Below are 15,564 nucleotides of genomic sequence, written 5' to 3'. Positions count from 1 at the left end.
CTGAGCAAACAGCTTAGAGGAGCAGAGGGACATGTGGCACCTGTCCGGACAAGGGGCAAATTTCACAGGCTCAGAGTGAGGCCCAAGACCTCTGTCCTGTCGTGGGATGTTGGACATCTCCATGTACCTGTTGTGGATCATATGCCTATTCCTGCCCCTGTGCCAGAGGGCAGCTTGCAGCATCCCCACATGAGGGAAAGTGTGAGACCTCCTTCCTCCTGTGACAACAGGGGAGCTCCCCAGGGCTGGGGCCAGGTCTGATGGAGAGAGCAAAAGCTCTAAACAAACAAGCTCCAGCGTGTCCCTGGGTCAACAGGAGCAGCTGGAGGAAAGCAGCACATGGCTGGGTGGCAAGGAATGCCATTGTCTGTGCTGGTGCTGCTTAGAAAGATCCTCAGTGCCTTTGGAAGTCCTGAGAGCTCCACTCACCAGGTGGAGCCTGGCAGGGGACTGTGCCCTCTCCACCAGACAGGGAATGCAAAAGCAGCAGCAGATAGGGAAGAGCTGGTGTCACCCATAGGGTCTGTGGGGCGAAGAGGGAGGACTTGGGACACTTGTTTTCCCTGCCAGGCAGTGCCCAGCCCTTATCTATCATAATGGCCTGGCACAGTCCTTCCCAGAGCTGAATCCACTGTGAGGAAGTGGAAGGAGGAAGATGCTCAGCCCTGCTCAGGGCAAACCTTGGCAGCAGCAATTAAACGAGCCCTTCAAAGAGAGGAAGAGGCCAGCAGGTACCTCTGTGCCAGGCTCAGTGTCCAGGGCAGTGTCTGGGGCTGGGGAAGGGAACCTCTGCTCTTCCAGCAGTCTGCAAAGGCTCCCAGGAGACCCAGACTCCTTCCGAGGCTGTGGCAGCAGATGAGGTTGGTGTGGGCAGGAGCTCTCAGCACATCTCAGCAGGACCTGTGCTCTGCAGGCAGAGCCCCTTACATGTGCTCAGGGTGGTTCTGCAGACATGTGATGAAATCAGTGACAGGTTTTCCCTCGTAGCAGATCCGATACACAGCAGTGAAGAGGGGGAACCTGTGGGCAGACAAAGAAAGTCACCCCAGGTGGCAGAGTCAGAGCACCTCGGCTTCTGTCAATGGCACGCAGGAGCAGGTGGGCCAATGGCACTGTGCCCCATCCAACAGGCCGCTCCTGCCCAGCTGGTGGGGGCTTTCCCCTCCTGCTGCTCCTGAAAAGGTCCCAGCTCCACCCCAACAAAGCACAGAGATTCCAGCACTCACTTCTCCACTGCATTCTTGCTCTTGAGGATTCGATGCAGCTCAGCAGATGTCTGGGGACCCTGCAGCTTCTGCCCATTCAGCATCTCCTTCTCCAGCTGCTCGATGGACTGAAACAACACAGCAGTGAGGAGCTGGACCTGCAGCCCTGCTGCTGCACCACGTTCCTGCCCTGGAGCTGGGCTGCAGCACTAGCCAAGCACAGACAGATCCCACAGTACTAAGGGGGATCACCTCCCTGCCTGCTCACCAGCTTCATGCAGAGATCATAGATTCATGGAATATCCTGAGTTGGAAGGGACCCACAAGATCATCCAGTCAAACTCCTGCCCCCCCACAGACACCCCGACAGTCCCACCCTGTGCCTGAAAATGTTGTCCAAACACCCCTTGAGCTCTGGCAACCTTGGGGAACCTGCTCAGTGCCTGACCACCCTCTGGGTGAAGAATTTTTCCTGCTATCCCACCTAAAGCTGCCCTGACCCAGCTTTATCCACACACTTTTATCAGTGTCAGCCGCTCCCAGCTCTGCTCACCTTCCCAGTCTTGGCAAAAGCCTCGGCCACCTTGCGGTTGCGGCCCCCATAGCAGGTCGTGATGAGGTCGGCAACGCCGCAGCTCTCCAGGAAGGTGGAAGAGGTGACAGGGGCCTTACAGAAGAGTTTGGCAAAGCCGATCATCTCCATCAGGCCCAGGCGGATCACGGCAGCCTTGGTGTTGTCACCGTAGCCAAGCCCATCACAGAAACCGGCCCCTACAGCCACCACATTCTGGAAAACAGTGCCAATGTGGAGGGGTCTGTTCCCAACAGAGCTTGGGGCTTCTGTGAGCAGCCTGTGTGATCCCAAGCACTGGCTGCTCTCTGTGCCACTGCCCACCATCCCTCCTCCCCCGAGCTCCCAGGCTCTGCTCACCTTGAGAGCCCCACAGATCTCTACAGTGTCAGCTTCCTGCACCACTGACACACGGAAGTTGGGGGTCTGCATCAGGTCCTTCAGCATCTGCCCGTGCTTCATGTTCTTGCAGCCTGAGGAGACAAACGGACGAGGAAGAAGATGATGGGGAAGACCCATGAGGTAAGTCCATGCTTTCCTGAAGGTCATTCAGCGAGAGGAACCTATTGCCCAACCATTGTTGCAAAACAGTTGCAGGTCCACACAGAGTCAGGCACACACTGCCTGACAGATAAGCAATGTTCAACTTTGACGTTCCCAGAACACAGGGGACAGTCCATGCTGCTGTCACGCAAGACAGAAATGACTTTCTGAATGCTCAGTAGGTTAAAGGCATCTTCAAAGGTTGTAAATTTGGGGTTGCAGCTTTCTGTCCTGGTTGTCCCTGCAGGGTCCTGTGTGCTCACAGGGGTTGTGGGCTCTGCTCCACCTCCTCAGCCTCCTGCCCAGTGTGTTTGCTGTTGTTTAATAAAACAACACTTGGAATGCCACAACTTCTGACCCAGCAAATGGTTTGTCTTGGCTCTGTGCACAGTCCCCAACAGTGCGGAGGGTGTTGGAACTGTCACCAGATGAACTTCCAAGCAGCCCTGGCTGGCAATAACATGAGATCCAGGTGGGCATCCTGTGAAGCCCAAGGAAATCAAGGATGGAAATTATTCCTAAAGGGCCTCTTGTTGCCCACCTCTTTAATTTGTGCCAGGCAGCTGCCTGATGCTGGCTCCATGCTGGCAGGAACTTTCAGCTGCACAACTCCATTGTTAATGAAGCGAGTGATCCCATCACAAACCCTGGGAATGAGCTCAGCCAGCTCCTATGGAGCCTCCTGTCTTCCCAGGGAACAGGGCCAGTCCACCCAAGGCAGCAGGAGTTTGAGCTGCACCATACTCTGCCCTTTGCCTCTTCCTGCTAATCACAAATGGAAGCTGCTAACGAGGAGGGCTCCTTACCAATGGTGGTTTCACAGAACTTCTCTTCTGCCACTTCATTGGCAATATTGGCCCCCATGAGCACGTTCATTTCTATTCCCAGTTTCTCATGGATGATGTCTGAGATCAGCCTCAGCCCATCTGGTCCTTCATCCACGCCCTGGGGACAGCCAGGGACAGAGATCACAGCATCAATTACACTGGGATAGATCTCTAAGGACATTGAGTCCAGCCTTTGCCTGAACACCACCTTGCCAACCAGACAATGAGAACCTGCCCCTCCTGGACACCTGCCCTACACCCCAATCCTGCCATTCCCTGTGCTGCAGTGCTCTGACTGATCCTGATGTGCAGAGCTGTGCCCTGCTCCTCTCAGCACTGAGATCCCCCATATGCCCTCACCCTTCTCCACCAACACCTCCAAATCCCCACAAAGACTCTGCCCCCACTTCCTTCTTCCCCCCACTGCCCATTTCTGTTCCAAAATCCCTGGATTCCCATAGCAGCCACCCCCAGCCAGGCTGCTTCCAGCTCCCCTGCCTTGGCCCCGCACCCTGGCGAGCACTGCTCCTGCTCACACCTTGATGAGTGACATCCCAATGGCATCTTTCTTCACGTGGCCCTTGAGCTGGTCACAGACTTTGCCGATGAACTGGTGGGGCACCACGAACAGCAGGACATCAGCCCCTGCACAGGCTTTGAGCAGGTCTGGCTCTGCCACCTGAATAGAGTGTGACTGTTGTTAGGGACTGGGAAGATGGATGGCAAGGAAGGGCCCAAAGTCACCATGCCGAGGTCCCTGCCAGCAGAGGGGCTGGTGGGATGATCCCAGAGCAGAGGGGATGATGCCAGCTCAGAGGCAGCCTCATGGCCTCCAGCCCAGCCTGTGGGATGCCAGAGCAGGGTCAAAGGTGGGCAGTGAGAGCAGCCAGGGCTGCAGCTCATCCAGGCACAGATGAAGGTCAGTGGGAGGGCATAACTGAGCCCCGCACAGCCCGGTGCATCCCCTGCCTTCACAGCCGGGGTTCCAGCAGCCCCCCAGAGCTGCTGGCCTCTCTCCAAAGCACAGCCATCAGCTCTGCCCCTCGAGAGACTGCTGGCAGCCCACACTCACCACGTTGGGGGGCAGCTTGTGCCCCGGCAGGTACTTGACATTCTCGTGCTCCGTGTTGATGATGTCCGTGAGCCGCCGGCCGCCCACCTCCTCCTCCAGCACCCACATGTTCACCTGGTTCTCGAAGCTGCCCAGCCGAGCTGTGTTGCTGCCGGCGATCTTGGCGATGGCCGAGCCCCTGCGAGGGCAGAGGGTGGCCGTGGTTGTGGGCACCGGGGAGCCCAGGGCACCACAGGTCACGCCGTGACCTTCGGGAATGGGGACGGCCGGCACCGGCTGCCGGGGGTGCCGAGGGGGGACAGGGCAGGACAGGGACCCGGGTGCCCGGCGCTCACCAGTTGCCAGAGCCCACGACGCAAACCTTCTTGCCCCCCATGGTGCCGGGAGCGGGGCACTGCGGGTTTGGAACCCGCCTCTGCTATTTCAGGGCTGCCCGGAGCAGGGGCGGCCCCGGCCCGCCCCCGGCCCCGCCTCGCCCCGGGGCCCGGGCGCCCGCTCCGTGCGCGGCAGGTGCAGAGCGCTGCCCTGGAGCAGCTCAGATCCCCCAGAACCAGGAGTCCCAGAATCACGGAATCATGCAATACCCTGAGCTGGAAGGGACCCAGAGATTGGTGAGAACAAGCCCTGGCCCTCAACAGGACACCCCAACAATCCCATCCTGTGCCTGACAGCGTTGTCCAAACGCCCCTTGAGCTCTGGCAGGGTCAGGGTTGTGACCATTCCCCGGCGGGCCTGTTCAGTACCTGAGCTCTCTGGGGGAAAATATCCTTTTCCTAATATCCATCCATCCCCCCTGACACAGCTCCAGCAGTTCCCCGCGGTCCTGACACTGTCCCAGAGAGCAGGGATCAGAGCTGTCCCTCTGCTGCCCCTCGTGAGGAAGCTGCAGACCCTTCGGCAGGGCACTCGCCAAGCTGACTCGTGACTGCTGAGCCTTTCTGCAGAAAAGCTTTTCATTGTCCTCCTCTTGCTAAAAGGTGCCATTTCTCCCCCAGCAAAGGAGCAGGAACCACCTGGTGCAGCCCCAGGACTCCTCAGCTCCTGCCCCCACCACAGCCAGCAGCACTTTCCCCTTCACACAGAGGATCCTTCCCTTGCCCCAGGGGCTCCCAGGTCTGCAGCAAAGCAGTTACATTCTATAAACAAGCAAGGTGAAGAGAATAAATCCCCTTCTGCATAATTTTAAACCTTGCAAGTAAACTGTACTTCAGTTTACTTCAAATTCTGCCCTACTCCCTTGGGCACAATCCAGGCTGCCACAATCCAGCCAAGTGGACACGAGGCAATTCAGGATTTATTAGCACTGGCCACTGGATTTCCAGTTTTGCTCAAGTTACTCTGTTTACCACAAAAGCACTTTGCAAAGGCTTAGCAGAGTCTGCAAGCTGGGAGATCCCTCCATGAAGGGCTTGCTATAAAAGGCCAAAATATGAAGAACATTTTCTCTCCAGTCACTTAACCCTGCTGGCTTTAAAAAGAAGAAGCAAGCAGAGATAATGGTGTCCCTTCTCCAGGAGTCACCAGGCTCACCCCCCATGGCAGCTGGGAGAGTGCAAGCTGTCAGCATGGAAGGAGGAGGACAGCTTCCTTCACAGGAGTCTTTTATTAAAACTGGGTGACGTCTACAAGGATACAGTACAAAAAAAAAAATTTGGTCCATGGAAAAAACCGTAATACTCAGTTAAGAAAAGCAGTTACTCTGCAACAGCTACGTTTGCCTATGTAGGACTCAGCGTCCCTCCTGTGGGAGTACCCTGAGGAGTCAGGGGCTGCTTCTCCAGCACCAAGACCTTCACCCCAGTACCACGGAGGAACGTTTCAGAGGAGGCAAAGGAGAGGGGAAGTCGAGAGTCTATTACTCACAGACATGTAGTAACACAGACACAAGGAGTAGTAGGGCCACCCAGGTGCTCCAACTCACAGCAGCCTCCCCAGCCACACTGAACTGGGTGAATGCTCATCAGTAACATGATCCTGCAGCTATTCCAAGAGTCAGACCAACTTTTGAGTCCATTTGCATTATAGTCCCGAGCACAAACACTGGGATTGGAGTGAAGAGGAGCTATTTCATTCTCCTAAGCCTGACCACCAGTACCTCATTCCAGGAGGAGGCATCGGGGCTGCTACTCCTCACAGTGGAGAAAATCTATTTGTACATTCCTGAACCATGCTGGGCTCTATGGCAGCCCCACAGTCTAAAACTTGACTAAAAACCACAGGAGCTTCAGCATGGAAACACCTGCTAACTCACATATGCTTGGAAAAATGTCCATTTCCAAGGACTGTGCTGTCCTTGGACCCTTGGACCCACACGAAGGAGCCTCTGGTCCCCACAGCAAGTGACACAGGACAACTGTCCTGAAGGAATGAGCCTACAACACTGTCCCTGCAGAATTCCAGGCAGCTGCTCCATCTCCTCTCCCTGCTCCAGGGAACACAAGCAGCCACGTGGTTTGCTGGAAGCCACTGGTAGGTGTTTGAAGTGCAGAGCGCTGCATCACTCCAACGCTTCCACATCCCTGCAGGAAGCCAAGGCCTTGTCTCCCTGTGATCCCAGCCTAGGAGAGTCCATCACGGAACACACAGGGAATGGGGCAGGGAGAAGGGAAGAAGCAATTCTCTATACAGTTCAGTAACTTCCTCAAGGAGGAGAGTGACCTATGAGGCAGCCCAGTGCAGCAGCACCCTCTGAGGAGCGGGTGAGGGCAGGGAGGTATGTCAGCTCATGGCATCCTGCCCACAACAGCGCCTGGCACGGGCTGTAAAACGTGGCAGGGAAGAGCCCAGCCACACCTTAAAGCAGAGCCAGGCTTCAGAGCCAGCTCTGAGAGCCCAACCAGATGCTGGTTGGGGAGGAATGGGCTGAGAGAAGGCTCTGAGTCACTCTGGCTACCGGGGACACTACGGGCAGTGCAGAGTCACGGGGACACTCGTGGAAGCCTTGGGACTGACAAGGCAACAGTCAGGAAGAAAACCAGGTAGAAATGTGTGCTCATTGGAGCCTGTCTGCTTGCCCCAGGTGTCCTGGACTTGCCCCTGCAGGGACAATGCCAGGATGAATAACATGGGCCTCGCTGCCAGTGAGCTGGAACAGTGAGCTCTGCAGCTCTGTCTCCACAAACAGCTGTGATGCTTCTGCCTGGGGAGGAGCAGAGCAGCCTATGTGTTCCGGATGCCCAGGGCCTGCTCCAGTTCCTGCCGTCTCTGCTGCACCTGCAAGAGGAGCAGAGTTGCAGCATTAACACCCTCGCGTGGTGCAGCACCAAGTTAACACACAGCAGCCAGCTGGGAAAGGGCAAAATCCAACTGGGACCAAGATGCAACCACCACCTTCCCCCAGCACTGTGTGCGCCACGGAGTGCCAGCACAGAGAGGAACCCCCGCCTGGGGACACTCACCTTGGAGTAGAAGTATCGGCACACGGCTTCCTGCGCCCACGGCTGGAAGTAGAACTCGGCTCTGCGCTCCTCCTCGGGATTCCCAACGACATCAGTCATTGTCTGGGAGCACAAAGGCACAACAGCTCAGTGAGTGCAAAAGCTCTGGCTGTGCTGAGCAAACCCACTCCCTTCCCTTTCCTCACACACATCTCAGTGCACTCAGGTCAGCTTCTTATGCTTGACTCAAATCCCAGCCTCGCTTTCTGAGGAGGAAATTGCCTCCTTCTCTCTGTGGGAGCTCATTCTAATGAGGGAAGCGTGTGAGCTGGACCACCTTCCACACAAGACAAAGCTTCTACCTTCAAATCCCGGCACTGGGACTGGAGCCAGTCGTTGATGAAGCCCTGAGGATCTCGGGCAAAGCTCAGCATGAACTCGCGCTGTGTCTTCAGCTGGTTGATGGTCTCAATTGTTTCATGGATCTGAAGGAGACAAACACAGAATGGAACTGCTGAAGAGGGGAGAAGTCAGAAACATCAAGGCATCCAAAACATGAAGGCAAATTCTTACAGTCTCTAGTGAACTTATACTTACCAGAATGTTCAGCTCCCAGTTTCCTGCTCTCTAAATATTACCAATTTTCCCATAGACTGGTTGCTTTAAAAATTACATTTTCAGGTACTGCCATGTTTGTAAACACAGCTCATTCCACTGCAGCTTCCAAACAACAGAGCACTCCTATCCTGTGTCCAGAGACACATCCCTGCCCAGCAACAAGGAGAGCAGACCTGAAGGAGCTTTTCCTACCTTGTTATCCAGAGCAGCAATTTCCTGTTGACTGGCTGTGGAGAGCAGAAAGGAATTCATCTGAGTTTTCAGGGTATCGTCCACCTCCACGTCAATGTCATAGCAGGCTGTTTTCTTCTGGTCATTTGGGTCAACACTGGGGACATCCACAAGAAGCCAGAATCAGGGAGCAGCTCCAGTAAGAAGGCAAAATCTGGGACCAGGTCAAGAAAGCAGCAAATGCAGCTCCTCTGGGATGCTGCAGCAAACGGACTGCAGCCAGGGACAGGGACAAGCCATGTCATTGTCAGCCTCAGCCCCAAAAGCAGCTAAAGCCCAGTGATGGCTTTGCAGCAAAAGAAAAAAATGAGTGCTCCAAGAAGGTTTCTATCCACAGCAAAGGACAGCAGGGATGTGGGAGTGCCTTTGGAAGAGGGATGTGATAATGAGAGAGGCGGCTGCTCTTGTACAAAGGAACAGTGACAGGCAACAAGGGAACTGCTGCTGAAAATCGGGACACAGCACATTGTCTTCCCAGCCAGCCTCATCCATCCCTCCCTCCCACTCCTTCCTGGAAACAGGAACTGCCATGGAGCAGCCTCACCTGATCACATGATTGATGATGATCGGCTCGGGGGGCATCAGCAAGGCATGAAGCCTTTGTGGGATCTCCGAGAACTTCATCCGCTGCGACTCAAAAATCTGTGACAGAGACAGGGCTGGGGGAGGAGCAGGGGCTCGCTGCAGCCACCCCCGTGGGGGCTGCCCACGCTGGGAACTGCTCCAGGTGCTGCTGCTCCAGCCCTGCCACTGCTCACCTGCTGCAGGTACTTGTCACAGATGACAAACTCCCGCTCGTGGGGGTCCTGCAGCTTGTGGGTCTTGATGTACTGCCACAGGGCCTGGATGATCACGGGCCGGGTCTGCGTGTGGATGCCCAGCAGCCGAGCCAGGCGCGGATCCAGCTTGAACTGGGGAGGCTGAACAAAGAGCACCAAGAGGTGAGGCAGCCCAGACACAGGTAATGCTGCATGCCCAGCACTGCTGCTCCCAGCATGGAATCATGGAATGGTTTGGGTTGGGAAGGACCTTCAAGAAATCTCATTCACCCCCCTGCCATGGCCAGAGGCACCTTCCAATATTCCAGGTTGCTCCAAGCCCTGTCCAACCTGGCCTTGGGCACTTCCAGGGATCCAGGGGTAGCTCCAGCTCCCCTGGGCAGTTGTGCCAGGGCCTCACCACCCCTACAGGGAGGAATTTTTCCCTACTGTGCTACCTGGTAATCCAGCATCAGCAGGACAGTGCAGCGCACGTTCACATCCCCCGGCCTCTTCACCTGGAAGCCGTCTGTCTCCTGAGTCGTAGCAGTCCTGTGCCACTGAAACATGAGAGGGAATTCAGAAACCCCCCAAACATGATTCCCCCTGCTCCTGCTGCTGGGCACCCAAAAGCTTTGCTAGTAAATCCCACCCAACTGGAGAAATCTCCAATTCTTCCTACTTAAGAGTTTAAACAAGAGTCAATACATTTGTTCTGACCTTCAGCAAGTGAGAGGAAAAGCCAAAGTGAGAATTCAAGAGCTCCTGGCTCTCAGGAGCCTCAAGGATTCTCACCTCCCAAGTTGTAAATGACACAAAAAACCCCACCTGCTGAAACACCAACCCACTTTTAAAGGAAACACAGCAAAAAGCAGCTCACCTCTACTAGGTGATTGTCAGGGCCATACAGGTCTTTATCAAGTTCAATGACCAGAGATTTAAAGAAGGACGAAAATTTCCTTTTCTGCTTGGTGGCATCATATTTGGACAGAGCAGACTGCAAGCAACACAGGGAGGAAGAGGGTTAGGGCAGCAAGTCTCAGCACTCAAGCACAGCCACCGTGCACGACAGCTCCTGTAAGTTCTGACCACCTGAATTCACCAACGTGTGCTCAAAAATCAAGTTTCCAAGTCAGAAAGGGAAAGACTGGAGTTAAAGATGAGCTCGCAGGAGTTAAACCCTCAGCAGTTACGTACAATGCCAGTCCCTGGTTCTCAGAGCCGGGGACACAAGTGCCACTGAGCTGCTCTCACCAGTGATTCTCACAACTCTAAGAACTTTGGACAACTCATGTCCTGCCATGGGGACACCCATCGGTCTGCAAGCTGGGCCCTCGGTCTCGTCACCATCAGACTCCTTGGAAAACAGAGATGAAGGAGGATATCAAGCCCCAGCTGTGCTCTCAGACACTAGGAAACTGGTTTCACTGCCAACTCCAGATCCACAGTCCCCTCTGAGGTTGGGTACTGCCCACTTACATCCTCCAACAGCCGTCCTTCCACCCGAAGCTCCCAGGAGGCCACGGTTCCTTCGCCATCCTCCGCGTCCGACTTGGCGGGGTTGAAGGTGTTGGAGATAAAAATACGCAGCTTTCGCTTTTGCTAGGAGGAAAAACATCACCTAATTAATAATCAGTTAATTCTCCTGCACAGGGCCAACTGTCCTGCACAGGCTTTGCTAAAACTGAGCTCAATGCTCTCAGCTGCCTTGCATTCCCCTCTCCTGGAGCACACAGTCCTTGGGACCCCTGGTTTGCCACACTCACAGCACACAGCCCTTCAGTGCCCTCCTGCTGCCTGAACTCAGGAGCCTGCAGAGCCTGGATACAAGGCATGGACCCCCCTACCTTGATGGGGCGTTTCAGAGCCTCCTGGATATCCAGGCGCTTCCTCATGATGGTCTGGTCCAGCTTCCTCTCGAAGGCCAGCAGGTCCATGTAGGCCTGGGACTCGGGCACGAGCTCACGGATCTGTGGCCAGGCAATGATGGAAATGCCCATCAGCTCCCCAGGCTGCCTCACCTCCCCCTGAGCCCCTCCCCATGTCCCACTCACCCGCTGTGGGAGGATTTTATCTGCCATCTTCTTCTTCTTGGCACTGACAGGGGCAAGAGGCAAAGGAGGTGTGAAAATGGGAACAGCTCTGGGCACAAGAAATCACAAACCTGCAGCTCCTCAGCTACCTGGGCCCTGCTCAGTGTGGCTAACTGGTTATCTCAATGCTCCCCACCCCTCTGAGCACTCACAAAGGGAATTACATCTGTTGGGAAGGGGGTTCATCACTTGGGAAGGAGGACGTGACACAACACCCACACCAAGTGACTTTCCTACCTCAATCAGCTTTGGATTGGCTTTTCCAGGAACAGCATTTTAAATCCAGCATTAATTTCATTCTCACTGGGGCATCACATCAGGATGCAGGCACATGACATAAACTCAGCCCTGCCCTGCCCAGTGTTGTCCTCCAATGCCAGGGGAACGCACAAGGACCTGACAGGACCCTTCAGCCCCTGAGTGCTGCAGGATGGCCGAGAACTCCAGAATCCTCCAAGTTGGAAAAGCCCTTCCAGACCCCTGACTCCAACCCGTGCCTGATCCCCACCTTGTCACCAACCCAGAGCACTCAGTGCCACGTCCATCATTCTTTGAAAACCTCCAGGGATGGGAACTCCACCACCCTCCTGAACAGCCCCTTCCAAAGCCTGGCAATTTCCATGAAAAAACTCCTCCCGATGCCCACGACAGCCCAGGGGATGTTGCTGCTGCCCCGAGATGCTCCCATTGTCCGGCAGGTCCCCGTTAGCCCGGGATGTCCCCGTTAGCCCGGGATGTGCCCTCTCCCCGTGCCCCCCATGCCTTACTTGTGGTTGCGGTTGGGCACCGCCTGCGGCTGCACCTGCTGAAGCTGCTGCGGCGCCGGCCGCTTGCGAGCCTGGTCCAGCCCGGCCTGCGCCAGCGCGGGCCGCACGGCTGGGCTCCCGCCGTACCCGGGAGGACCCATGGCCGGGCCCTGCGGCGCCAGGCGGCCGCCCGGCAGCATCCCGGGGCGCTGCGGAGAGAACAGAGCCGGTCAGCGCCCGCCGAGCCCGGCCCCGCGCCCCGCCCCGCGCCGCCCCGCCTCACCGGGTAGGCGGCTCCGGGCAGCGGCGAGCGGTACAGGCCCCTGCCCCGGCGCCGGGCCCATGCGCACCGCCCCGCCCGGCGCTCCCGGGCCCAGCGCGGCCCCGGGCGCGGCCCCGGCGCCGCCGCCGCTCGCAGGCCCCGACTGGAACCCGGCCCGCGCCGCCATCTTGTCTCGCACAAAGGGAGCGGAAGCGGAAAGGGCCCCGCACGGCGCGCGGAGCGCCGGGGAGGAACCGCCCGCGCCCGCCGCCCGCGGCGCCCCCTGCCGGAGGGGAGGAACGAGCGGCGGGAATGGGGGATTTGGGGGTACGGGAAGGGGATCGGGGACGTTGAGGGGTGGGATTCGGGCGCGGGATGGTCCCAAACGCTGGGAAGGGTTGTGGCTGTCAGCCCCCGCTCCCCAGCCGTGATTACAGCCCCTGTTCCCTGGTGCTGGAGCCTCCCTTGCTCCGGGATGTGCTCGGGAGGAGGTGGATGTTGGATGTGCCTTTCCCAGGGATGGAGGGCTCTGATGTGCAGTGTGGCAGTGACACCCCTCAGCTGGGCTGCCCTCCTCGGTCAGGAGGAATTTCTCCATAGAAAGGGTGTGAGGGGCTGCCCTAGGCGGTAGTGGAGTCGCCATCCCTGGAGATGTCCAGGGAACAGCTGGACATGGCACTGAGTCCTCTGGTGGGGATCACTCACAGTTTGGACTTGGTGATCTTTTCCAACCTCAGGGATTCTGGGATCTTAGGGATGAAATTTATGGGGAAAACAAATGGCCATGAATGGGCCCAGTTTGCGCAGGTTCAGGCAGAGGAAAAGGATTCCTGTCTCCCCTGGGGTTCCTCAGGGAGCAGGAGGTTGGAGTTAAAGGCCACTTTCTGCAAGTATTAACATTAAGTTCCTTCTCCCTGAAGCAGTTTCCTGTGCTCAGAGAGAAAAGGGACACAAACCCAGTCAGCCTTAATCCATGGAAAAAGCCAAGTGTGCAGTCACACCACGAGTACTAATTAAAAAATTAATGATGATCATCTGATGAGCGCTGCCTGCAGCCCGGGGGTCCCAGCACAGGGGGGACGTGGAGCTGCTGGAGCAAGTCAGGAGGAGGCACCAGGATGATCCGAGGGATGGAGCAGCTCAGCTGGGAGGAAAGGCTGGGAGAACTGGGATGGTTCAGCCTGGAGAGGCTCGGGGTGACCTCATTGTGCCCTTCCTCCTTTCTCCTGCCCCGAGGGTTTGGTGGAACAGCTTTGGAAATGCCTCCCCTGCACCTGCTGGTGGCTCCATGGAAACTCTGGTGCCCCGCCAGCCTGGCTCTGGCTGCAGGACAGCAGGACAGCAGCCCCGGGGCCGTGGCATTGTCCCTCAGCTCCTGTTGCCCCGGCAGCCAGCGAGGGGGGAGTGGGAATTCTGGCCCACGAGGGGAGGTGGTGGAATCTCAGGATCTCCACAGAGCCTGAGTGGGCCGGGTGTCTCCATGGGCTGAGGCTCCGTGGATCTGAACGGGCTGAAGGTCCGCAGATCTCAGATAAGCTGAGGCTGCCTGGACCCCAAACAGCGTCAGATCCTGAGCAGACTGCAGGACCCCAGACCCGAACAGCCTGAATCCCTGCATCCCCAGCAGGCTGATGTTCCCAGCCCACTCCTGCTGCCCCACGATGGACACGTTGGAGGCTTGTGCCTGCAAGGAGCAGCGTTTGCAGCCCATCCCGGCCGTACCTGCTGCGTTCCAGGGGAATTGCGGGGCTCTGACACCACCCGCGAGCCCTGCGAGAGCCGAGCTGTGACAGATGGACGGCGTGACCTGCTCGCAGCACAGCCAGCAGCTCCCGCGGGGATTACGGCTCCCGGAGCCGGGGGTGCCGCAGGGAGGGAGCGGGCACGGCTGGGCTGTGATTAACCGGCTTCATTAACGCCCTCCTGGCCCGGTTCTCCTTCCAGTCCCACCCCCTGGCCTTTACAGCTCCAGCTCCAGCCGGGAAAAGCCAGAGCGGGGTGAGAGTGCTCTCGTTGAGATGCAAAACTGCATTTCTGCCATTTCCAGGAGCCAGGGGACACGGTCGGAGCCAAGGGACCGGGGGGGAGGGCGGGTGTGGGTGTGCGTTGGCATTTCAGCCTTCCCTGCCCACTCCCACTCCCTGTTATTCAGTCTCCATGGAGTCCTGAGGGCTTTTTTTGGATGCCCACTGTTGGATCTGCTCTGTTGTTACTATTGCTCTTTGTAGCCGGAAATTTTTAGGACAAAAGGTGTGTGTCATATTTGGGTTGTGCTCCCAGGGTGAAATTCCACCTGGTGACTCCTGTCGCACCTCAGGTGGGTCCCAAACCACAAAGGTGCTGGAGCTGTCAGGATTAAGAGCTCTGTGGGTGTTAATTCACCTTTCCCTGCTCGGGAGCAGGAATCACTCCCTCCTCCAGCCCTGTGTCCCTTGGGAAGGCAGCGAGGCTGGAGCTGGATGAGGCACCAGAGCTCCCAGGAAAGGGAGGCTCAGCTCAGCCTCAGCTCTGACCCAGGGCACACTCTGCTCTGGAAATCTGGCCCAAAGCTTTTTCCTCCCTTCCCTTTCCCTGTTTTTTCCCCCCTTCCCTTTCGGCTCCATCCCGGGATGATGCTCTCCCCACCTGCCTCCTCAGGGGAGCATTTCCAGCAGCTAGCAAGAGAGAAAGGCTCGGCGTGGGGGAGTTATATCATTTATATCATTCTTTATATCATCGTTGTTAAGAGTAGCAGGTATTGATGTACAATGCATCTGTCATCTTATTGTGCTTCCTATGAAAATGTGTGTACATAGTACAGATACCAGAGAGAATTCCACACTTTATACACTTGAAGGCATTCAGAGATCAGTAACAGAAAAAAAAAATGGCACAAGAACAAGGCCTAAATGCTACTGGATGGGTATCTACACTGGCATGATGCATATAGATATATATATATATGTACACATATATATATAGTCATATATATTATATATAAGAAATATAAAATGCCGATGACATAACAAAAAAGCGTTTTCTTTAACAGGTGAGCCTCAAGGTCAAATCCCAGCCCCATCTTTAAAAGCTTGAATGGGAAAGAGAAAGAAAGAAAATAAATAAATGAAACAGGATGAAACATTAGGAGAAATCCATAAGAAAATTTATGGATGTGGCCGACCCGTCGTCTTTGGGTGATCGCTGGATACAAAGGACTGACCCCCAGTTCCTAATTTTGGTCAGGAAGCAAATAATAAGAATAAAAATGACAAGAATAAAAAA

At 56.2% G+C, this 15,564-nt stretch overlaps 3 protein-coding genes across 4 annotated transcripts in view; all 3 read right to left on the bottom strand.

Moving 5' to 3' along the window:
* ATF1 (activating transcription factor 1) overlaps positions 1–15,564 on the bottom strand; it is a 450,302-nt gene that overhangs the window by 151,211 nt on the left and 283,527 nt on the right. The window lies entirely within an intron of this gene.
* On the bottom strand, positions 924–4,613 carry GPD1 (glycerol-3-phosphate dehydrogenase 1). Of its 2 annotated transcripts, none has more exons than XM_030967202.1 (8): positions 4,554–4,613; positions 4,219–4,396; positions 3,685–3,825; positions 3,126–3,264; positions 2,137–2,249; positions 1,759–1,992; positions 1,227–1,333; positions 924–1,020 (listed from the first exon to the last, which is right to left on the bottom strand). In XM_030967202.1, the coding sequence occupies exons 1-8, from the start codon at positions 4,592–4,594 to the stop codon at positions 924–926; spliced, it is 1,050 nt and encodes a 349-aa protein (XP_030823062.1). In that variant the 5' UTR covers positions 4,595–4,613. The 2 variants fall into 2 exon arrangements, with proteins under 2 accessions (XP_030823062.1, XP_030823063.1); XM_030967203.1 differs by having other exon boundaries at positions 3,685–3,756.
* SMARCD1 (SWI/SNF related, matrix associated, actin dependent regulator of chromatin, subfamily d, member 1) lies at positions 5,803–12,490 on the bottom strand. Its single transcript, XM_030967192.1, is given in 14 exon segments — positions 5,803–7,431; positions 7,617–7,718; positions 7,958–8,080; positions 8,406–8,541; positions 8,989–9,086; positions 9,203–9,364; positions 9,661–9,762; positions 10,083–10,199; positions 10,682–10,804; positions 11,050–11,172; positions 11,257–11,299; positions 12,063–12,250; positions 12,325–12,363; positions 12,365–12,490. Coding segments are annotated over 14 exon segments (1,536 nt in total). The 3' UTR covers positions 5,803–7,377.

The sequence above is a fragment of the Camarhynchus parvulus genome, chromosome 29, assembly GCF_901933205.1.
Source record: "Camarhynchus parvulus chromosome 29, STF_HiC, whole genome shotgun sequence".
Classification (NCBI taxonomy): domain Eukaryota; kingdom Metazoa; phylum Chordata; class Aves; order Passeriformes; family Thraupidae; genus Camarhynchus; species Camarhynchus parvulus.
This window is presented reverse-complemented; position numbering and strand designations above follow the sequence as displayed.